This window comes from Caretta caretta, chromosome 3 (assembly GCF_965140235.1).
Source record: "Caretta caretta isolate rCarCar2 chromosome 3, rCarCar1.hap1, whole genome shotgun sequence".
Taxonomy (NCBI): Eukaryota; Metazoa; Chordata; order Testudines; family Cheloniidae; genus Caretta; species Caretta caretta.
In genome coordinates this window covers 141,972,250-141,981,933 of record NC_134208.1, presented here as the reverse complement: position 1 = coordinate 141,981,933, position 9,684 = coordinate 141,972,250, and the positions used below count along the sequence as shown (strand labels likewise).

The 9,684-nt window shown below is 41.0% G+C and overlaps 1 protein-coding gene across 1 annotated transcript in view; it reads right to left on the bottom strand.

Annotated features, from left to right (window-relative positions):
* Positions 1-1,034: 1,034 nt before the first annotated feature.
* The window catches only part of DRC8 (dynein regulatory complex subunit 8), a 34,807-nt gene continuing 26,157 nt past the window's right edge, over positions 1,035-9,684 (bottom strand). Inside the window, exons 4-7 of the mRNA XM_075126973.1 lie at positions 6,607-6,686; positions 5,586-5,628; positions 5,413-5,479; positions 1,035-2,022 (exon numbers count right to left, since the gene is read on the bottom strand). Of these exons, the coding sequence (XP_074983074.1) occupies positions 1,907-2,022; positions 5,413-5,479; positions 5,586-5,628; positions 6,607-6,686 (306 nt within the window). The 3' untranslated portion in view covers positions 1,035-1,906. The remainder of the gene's footprint in view (positions 2,023-5,412; positions 5,480-5,585; positions 5,629-6,606; positions 6,687-9,684) is intronic.

Here is a 9,684-nt window from a genome sequence, read left to right as displayed (position 1 = left end):
AATGACCTCTTCTTTTTGTGAGGCACCAGGATTTGAGACTGGTGCCTCACAGAGGTCAGGGTTCTGTGTGCAGAGCCGTGGTGGTGCCAAGGATCTCTGGAGGAGCCCTTTCTCGGCACTGGCTCATGCGTCAGCGCACCGTGCACTAAAGGAAACAGTGCTGGGGATTGGCTCCCCGCACTGGGTTTGGCTCCCTGCACTGGGTTCTGACTGAGGCCGAAGCGCTGCCTCCATGAGCAAAATACGGAGGCACTGATCTCTGTCCTTTAGGGTCCTAGGGCGGAACCCTTTGCAGATCTTACAACGTTCTCTAAGGTGACCCTCACGGAGATATTTCAAGCATGAAGTGTGCGGGTCGCTTCTAGGTATAGTCCTGCCACAGTCTGTACATGCCTTAAAGCCCGGGGACAGAGGCATGCCCCGGTACTGGGGGAACGTTGGGTGGAGGAAGAGGAACCCCCCCCAAAGGAAACTTATGAAGCTATTATGAAGCTACACTAAAAAGGACGCTGCGAAGAACATGCGCTTGCCGAGGCAAGAGCAACAGGGAGTTCTATCTAGGTGTCACAGGCAGTAGAGAAGGAACTGAGGGGGAAGTGGGTTGGCAGGTTGACTCCAGGACATCCACACAACCCTATGGATGCTGCTGAGGAAAAATCTGCCAGCTACCGTGCATGTGGCGTACGCACACCTGATTGGAATTGACATGAACAAGCACTCAAAGAAGAGGCTTATGTTCTGTTCTCAACTCTGACACTGACACTGTGAGAGATGGGAGAGTCATTTCATGTCTCACTGCCTCAGTTTTCCCATCTGTAAAAAGGTTTTATAGGCGTAATATAGGAATGTTCTGAGTTTTGTTCAATTAACGTATGCTAAGTGCTTTGAGCTATTTAGATGAAAGGTGAAATGAGTGAAAAATACTTATTCTGTAACTACCCAGAACAAGGACCATTTCTTTCTATATGTATGAGATACAGAACCAAGCTTACTGTTGATGCTTAACAAATAACTGAGATAAAAGTAAAAAAAAATTGTAAGAGCATAACTTTTATTCACAATGGCCTCAAGTGTTCTTCCATAATTTCCCTGTTACACAAAGATTTCTGATTTCCTCACCATTATCTTTCCATTCAAAACTGAGCAGAATTGTTATTTAAAAGACACACTTAGATAATTGAGACCTCACATTTAGGTTATGGTAAAAAGGGAGTGCATTTTTTCTGTCAATTCCCATATTAAACAGAAATTTAATGATTTCTTTTATTTTACATTTAAATTAGCAGCATTTTTGGATTTCCCTGCTCTTTTTAAAACTGAAGCAAAAATACTATGTACTGGTGAATGAGAACCTGAAATGAAACTGACTGGTTTCATTGCTTAATGTGAGTAAAATAAAGAAAGTAAACAAAAAATAAATGCTGAAAATAAAATTGAAAGTATTTTACAACTCTAAGTGTTATTTTAAAATATAAATTTTATTTTAAATTATAAAAATTTTATCTTGGTAGTATCCCTTTAAAATTTCAGCCATCTTAAGAGCCTCACTGATCTGCAACAGTCCCATTTCCCCCCCCCCCCCCTCACTTTTTCAAATGTGATTCTAAAATAGTTTCTTGTTCCTTATTTGTCCTGTTTGTGTGTCACTTATACATCTGAATTCCATGCTTTTCATCTCTCCTCTTTCCCATCTCCTATACAATATTTCTTTCAATAACCCCTTTTCAGACACCTTAAATGTTTCTTGTGTTCAAAGATACAAAATCCAAGGAAACGCTTTCATAAAGATTGTATTGGAATTACAAACACTGTCAGTTTCTGATTTTTATGATGCCACTGTATATCCAGACTAACTCCAAATTTACACTGGTGTAACTAAGTGGCCCATTAGTTCTACAGGATGACTCTAATTTTCATCTACTACCATCATTGTAATATAATCTCTGTAACGAACAGTATTTGTTTCAGGATCTACAGCAGCAGACAGCATCTCCTCCATTTCTTCCTGTGTAAAAGGTTCACCTGCAAGAGGACAGAAGTGTCAGTTTGTCCTGATACTATATATTACTCAACCTTATCCAATAGACTTAGTGTTTGGGCTCTCCTTTGAAATCCTTTTGGTACTCAGGCAGAAGACAGGCAGACCCAGGACCCAATTCTTTCACTTACACCAGTTACTTGCAGTGTTGTTGTAGCTGTGTTGGTTCCAGGATAGGAGACACAAGACGGGTCAGATAATATCTTTTATTGGACCAATGTTGTTTAGTGGAAGAGACAAGCTTTCAATTTGCACAGTGCTCTTCTTGAGGTCTGGAAAAGGTCACTTTGTGAAAAGTGTTCGCCCATGGGTGATTAAAAAAAATGATATAAACATAAAATAAGGTGGTTTTGTCTTTTCATTTTTCTAGAACTTCCCGGAAATGGGGAGTGATTTCAGAACAAAAGCTCTAGTCAATCAGGATGAATTCTTATAGGCAGCATCTTTTTTCAGGAACTCAGGAATGGCCATACTGGGTCAGACCAAAGGTCCATCTAGCCAGCACCCTGTCTTCCAACAGTGGCCAATGCCAGGTGCCCCAGAGGAAATGAACAGAACAGGTAATCATTCCCTGTTGTCCGTTCCCAGCTTCTGGCAAATGGAGGCTAGGGACACCATCCTTCCAGGAAACCTTCCACCATTTCACTAGCACCAGTGCAGTTAAACTGGGATCATAATAGTGGGACTGTTAATGTAGACAGGGCACAGCCATTTTCACCATGGCTGTACCCTGTCTACACTTGTTCTCTCACTTTTGCCACCACTGGTGGAAGAGCGGCACTGAAATTAGTGAAATGGCGGGAGATTTCCTAACAAACATTAGCTTCTGATTGTCCAAGAAACAGTAGATCTTTCCTACATTAGCGTAACACATTTTCCAACTAGTTACAGGTATTTTGGAGAAATGATTTTACTTCTTATCCCTGCACAGGACTAGCATGCCTATGGTGAGCAGTGCAGTGTATGTGTTAAACTCCTTCCTCCAACAGCAGTTGCACTAGAGATGTTTAAAACTCTCCCATCTAAAACTACCATAGTTTCAGAGTAGCAGCCGTGTTAGCCTGTATTCGCAAAAAGAAAAGGAGTTCTAGTGGCACCTTAGAGACTAACCAATTTGAGTATAAGCTTTCGTGAGCTACAGCTCACTTCATCGGATGCAAGTGAGCTGTAGCTCACGAAAGCTTATACCATAGTTTGTTTTCCCCACATATTCAGTCACAGATTGACCTTAACACCAAAGGTGAATTAGGTTGTAGATGGAGCAGTATTTTCTCTACTACTGTCCTGTTAGGGACTCTATCTTCTGTTTTCAGACATGCTGTAAGAGCTTGAGCTTGCAGTCACTCCACATGCTACCAGAAAGAGTTGTTAGTACTGTAATTCTTCAACAGTGTTGTCTGCATATTCAGACTTGTGGGAGAGAAGCTCCTAGTGGAGCCTGAAGGGAAAAGTGAATTATCAGAAGATACTGCTCCCTCATCCCAAGAAATGTTCAGGTGTGCCTCAAATCCATCATGGAGAGCATCAAGGCTAACTGGGGCACTGAAAAAAGACAGTTACATCCTCCAGATCTGAAGATCTCAATCTATTGGTTCTCTTCCAGGAAGAAAGGATACAGTGAAAAATAGAGGCACATTGGCACAGAAGGACCATCACTGTCTCCAAGAGAGGGAGAGCCTAAAAGAGGGACCAACATTTTGAATCCACCCAGCATAAGTGCCAACTTCTTCTGGCGCTGGTTGGTGCTCGAACCCCCTCTGCCTCCAGCCCCGCCCTGACTCCACCCCTTCCCAGCCCCCTCCTACCCCCATTCCAACCCCTTCCCCAAAGTCCCCACCCCAACTCTGCCTCCTCTCTGCCCCTATTCGACTCCTTCCCCAAATCTCCGCCCCAGCCCCGCCTCTTCCTCACCTTCTCCCCTGAGCATTTCATGTTCCCACTCCTTCCTGTCCCTCCCAGCACTTGCTAAAGCGGTTTGGGGGCAGCAAGTGCTGAGAGGGAGGGAGGGAGGAGCAGAGACACAGCGTGCTGGGAGCAGGTAGAGGAGGTGGTGAGGCGGGGGAGCAGGGCAGGGAGGTTGGCTACCGGTGGGTGCAGAGCACCCATTAATTTTCCCTGTGGGTGCTCCAGCCCCAGAGCACCCACAGAGTCGGCATCTATGCCACCCAGACAATTCCTAGATCCATCGTGGTATTTCCTCTTCCTTCTCTGTGGTGGCACTGACTCTTTCTGTTTGGAGAACCTCTCTGGGCCCCACACTTGAGGGCAAAGAAGAACAGAATCTAGACCTCCACAAATATCAAGCCCAACTGAAAACCCTGATCCAAGGAGAGGTCAGTACATTAGAGGCTCCTTCAGTGCTAAGAGAGAGACTCCAGAACGGAGGAAATTGCCCTGGCTGTACCATCTGGTTCTTCTCTGGGAGGAGGCACTGTCCAAGTCCACAGCAGTAAGGATGTCTTGGCACTGAGAGACTTAGATGATGGAGCATAGCGTTCCACTGAGCTGGTGCCAGAAAAAGGGCAAACCCCGGCACCAAAGTCTTCTGTTTTCCTGCTGCAGGTGGCTTAAGAGCTGATGAAGGGCTGCTGTGTCCCTGCATGAGAATAGGGCCCTGAACCAAGGAAAGGCCTGGGAGAGTCAGGAGTGAAGTATGTTTGTCTTTTTGAAGTCAAGGCATAAAGAGCTGGTATGCCAAACAACCCATACAATAAATACAAACACTTCAGGCAACAGATATGTGCAAACAACTTTGGAAAGATGGAAGTGCATAAAAATACACTGCTTAAATCTGGTCTTTTTCTCCGATTCTTTCGGGTTGGACATAATGCTCTTGAACCAGAAAAGAGATGGTCCTGCAAAAAAGATGTGCATTGGCACAGAAACTACCTAAACAACTACAGTTCTAAACATATTAACAGGAGATCTTTGGTTAAAAAAAAGTAGCTCCTCATACACAGAACATAGCAGGACCCTATATCTACAGGTAGCCATGGAAAGGAAAGAAATGAAGGGGTTGGAAACTGTACAACCTCTTATAAATTTGACTGACTATTTGATGCCACAAGATGGTGCTCATCTGAGCACTGATTTTCTAGAAAGTTCTGGAAGCTCAGTGGTATCAGGGTGCCTGTCACAAGTGGAAATATGCAGATACCATCTCAAAGAACTGTTCATGATTATTATTAATTTAATTATTAATTTGAATTATTTTTCAAGTACCAGAGGGGTCTAGGATATGGTACAAACAGTTAAAGAGATAACATCCTTTCCCTGGAGAAGTTGCAACTGAAATGTTTTGTTCTGCAATGTTTACTCAAGTGTATTCTTTTATTAAATATATGTTTTATATGTTAATTAGCAAAAATCTTTACCTTCTTCAGTCATATATTTGACTAACTCCTCTTTAGTAAGATGTCCGCATTTATTCGCATCTAAAACCTAAAGAAAAGAAATAAATAAAACCTTTTGGTTTTTAACCTTATGGAGTCAAGATTCAATAATTATTTTCCCCTTAACTAGATGCTTTAAAATTGTGGTTACAGACCTCAAATGCACGTAAAAGTACATCTTCTGGAATAGGCCGGTATCTGAAATCATTGAATTAGGACAATTAGTGCCATGACTTGAAGGGCTATGCAGTTTTGGAAGCAGGACCTCACAACAGTAACAAAACAATACACAATAAATCCTAAACACTAAAGAAAAAGGAAAAACACTGAAATGAAAATTTACTCAAACACACTTGCAGCTTGCAAGTTGTGTGTGCTGCAAGAATACATATGCAAGGAAACAATTTAACCTAATCATGCAGAACTACATTCCACTGAAGTCAGTTGGAGTTTTGTATGCAAAAGAACTTTGCAGCATTGGATATAAAACTGTGGGGTTCACAAAAAACTTTTAAGACACTGCCACCTTTTTTTTTTTTTTTTTTTTAAGAATAAAGGTAAGTTCATTACAGGTAATACTGTTACAATGAAGGACAAATGAAAACACATCAAGGCCACCTGTAAATGCAAAGACCACTGCATGCCTCTGAATACTGTATGTATAGCCTTCTACTTCCAGACCAGTTAACCTTTTAGACTGCTAATCATATTTACTGTGCATGGTAGTTATTTTGTTAACACATTAATATGAAGCTGATTTATGTGTTATTAGAAACATGCTATGTCTTCCCATAAATTAAACTCAGGTTTGCAAAAACCTGATGATTAAAGACCTTTATTTTGATAAAATCTCTTTAGAGACACACAAAATCAGATGAATGGGAAGTTTATTTTGATTCACACTATACAAGACAAGAGAAGCGACACATCATAATTCACAGTGACTATAAACTATGTGATATTATTTGTGTGGTTTTAGTGACTGTAAAACATTTTTAGATTAAATCAGTTTGAACTAAAATACTCATCACTATCAAACTTGGGTAGAGTTAAAAAAAAACAACAAAATATTTACTTTTTCCAGTTACATAAAAATATCTTTGGTCAAAATCAGCCACCCATGGATCTGAACCAAGCTACAACACAGAAAAAAAAATAAATCTATTTTTCCATTACCTTCTTTCCATTAATACTTTTGTCATCATTGGAAGAAATTTTTCCAAACGAATATACCCAGTAGGTTCTTCTTCTTCTACCTGATATTAAAACAGAAGGATAGTAAATTTAAATCTTAGATGACACATTAGAAAACTAAAAAGAGAACCAGTTGGCTCTGCATTAAAATAGAAGGGTTAGATTTTGACTAGTCTTAAAGTTGCCAGACAGGAAAGAAGTGGTTGGATCTATAAGGCCTCACTCATCCCTGAGTGGCCATTTTTTTTTCCTTGTCAGGTGGCATGGCTACACGCCAGCCCATACGCAGGGCTGATCATAAAAGCTCAATCTAGCCTATAATAAATAAATAGTAATGATACATTGTATGAAGTACTTAATTGATTAAGCTAAGTGAATATTACTGGGTTTTGTTCTCAAGAGTGTCAGGCAGAAAATTTAGCATCTAACCAAGGCCATGTTTACACTATGAACTAGGGGGTATGATTCCGCTGCTCATGTACACAAATTTTTGCTCACTCTCATGGAGTGAGTGTGAGTATAAATAGCAGTGTAGCTGCAGTACCATGGAGCAGTGGCAGTGGAAGCCCGTCTTAGCTAAATACATACCCACCGGTTTCAGGCAGGTTTGTATTCAGCATGGCTAAGCCATGCCCTCCACTGCTGCTGCCCATGCTACTGCAGCTACACTACTATTTATAATCCTGATAGCTTGATGAGTGCTAGCCCAGGTATGTATATATGAGCAGGAGAATCGTACCCCCTAGCTCATAATGTAGATGTAGCTCAAGAGAGTGTGCCAAAGAGTGTGCAATAATAGATTTTTCACTTTAATTTTCTAAGCAATTTATGGTTTGTTTTTTTTTATAACTCACTCATCACTGCATCTGAGTGAAATACTTGTGATCAAATAAAAAAAAAAAATCGAAAGGAAGAGACTATATCCCCAGACAAGCTATAGGACAATTATAGTGGGAGCTTTGAACGACTCAATATTGTCCTCTAGTGGTTAGAAATTTGTGCAAAATACTCAGTAACTGATGCTACGTTATCACACAAAGTGTTTATAAACGATACAGCATACTGTACTCTCTCTCAAGGACTGAATGGTTGTTTCCAGATATTTTACAGCCAGACAGTGCTGTCAAGGGAGAGGCCAAAGTGGCAGCAGCTCTCGGTTCAAGGCAGTCAGACAAAAGGGTGGGGAAAATGACAAATACCATATATACAAAGAAAAGACTTTTCTTGCCAACCAAGTATATTAATGAAAGATTTTCTACACACTATAGGAAAGACTACCGGGACCTCACTGCATTCCTACGCTTCCATAGGGGTCAAGCAGCATGAACAAAAAGAGTTCCTAATTGTTCAGGAACATGCCTGTGTTGAAAACTTCAAGTTTCACTCCTGAAAGGAACACTCTGGGCTACATTGTGCCCATACAAAGGTGGGCACAGAGCAACTGAGTTAAAACCAACCCCATATGGGGACGAGACACACTCAATCCTTGCACTCTTAGCAGGCAAGAATGGAAGAAGTCTAGCACAGGCAGTGGTTCTAAATTCCTCAGGAAAGAATGGGGCAAAAAGGCTCCTGCTGTCCTTTTCTGCATGATCAGTGGAGATGAGCCAGAGGAGGGATCACCACATGCAGCACCCAGTTAAAGCATGTAGCAGGAGCTGCTGCGTTCACTCTGTGTTCTGAAAGGCATTTTGGTTGCCTCAGGGGCAACGCTTCTAGCAGCAGCCACCAATGAACAGTCCATCTTCATTCCCCACCCCTTCAGTTCAGACAATGTCTTGAAGCTACAGTGTTGTCCTCTGTCTGCTGTGCCTTATAACAGAGAATCTTTTGTTAGAAAATGAAGCTGTTCTATACATGAATAACTCTGTAATCATTACAGGGTTGTTTATTTTAATGCTGAATACACTGCAAAGATGCAATAAAATGGATGGCAAAAATTAATTTCCCTCTCATGACATAATAGTCAGTCAATAAACTGAACTATTTCATGCTTCACAAATATTGAGACAATGTCTGTAGTAAGGATGTTTTATGAAGCACCTATGTTCCAACGGGCTGTAGGTTAGGAAACCAAAAAGACAGAAGTAGTAATGTGGTAAGTATTTATAGATACTATACAGAGACATCTTATATTATACATTAACTAAGGTCCCAAAGGGCACATAAAGATCATACTGCAAATAAATCATGTTTAAAAGCCAGAACCATTAGGCCTGATCCAGCAGGTGCTAAGCACTCTCAATCGCCATTTCCATCAATGGGATTTGCAGCTGCTCACCACAGGGCTAAATGTGGTCCTAATTTTCAGACTGGGAAGAAAAAACACATTAGTAGCAAATAGCCGCTCCAGAATCCACGACGTAACAAAAACATGTATTTGTGACTTACAAAATAAAGTATTAGATTTGTCTCTTTGTTGGTTTACCGTTTGCATTTTATCCCAATAAAGCATTTCCTGGTAAAAGAAGTGTTTCATCACCGATAATGGACCCGCTACTGTGAGGTGATGAGCAACCTCAACTCCTACTGACGTCAAAGTGAGGGAAGCACCCACCAATTCATTTGTACTGTAGGCCCAGAGGTGTCTTGGGATTTTCTCTACTCTAAAATGCAGAAAGACTGAAAATAGGTTCTTTCCTTAACACTGGACAGGTGGTAATGAGAGGCCAAATAAATGCTTTGCTTTAAGTCCTTCAAGTTTTGCAGATGTTTATCTTCATCTTATCCACCATCATGGTCACTCCTATCTTAAAATTGCTTTTTCACTAAAATTTCATCTTCTTGCCTGTATTTTTTGCTCTATTTATGGGGGCTATGACAGTAATAGCTACTGCAGGGTGAAATATTTAAAGCATTATACTCATCTATCTATTCAAGGTACTTCTAGGACCTCTATTACCATAGTATCTGAACACTAGTGTCTTGTGAGTATTATTACACTAACCCCCACTGTGACATAGGGCAGTACTATTTTCCCCATTGTACAGAAGGAAAACTAAGTGATTTGCTCAAAGTCACACAAAGTCTATGGTGGAAAAGGTTTGGACCCAAGGTCTC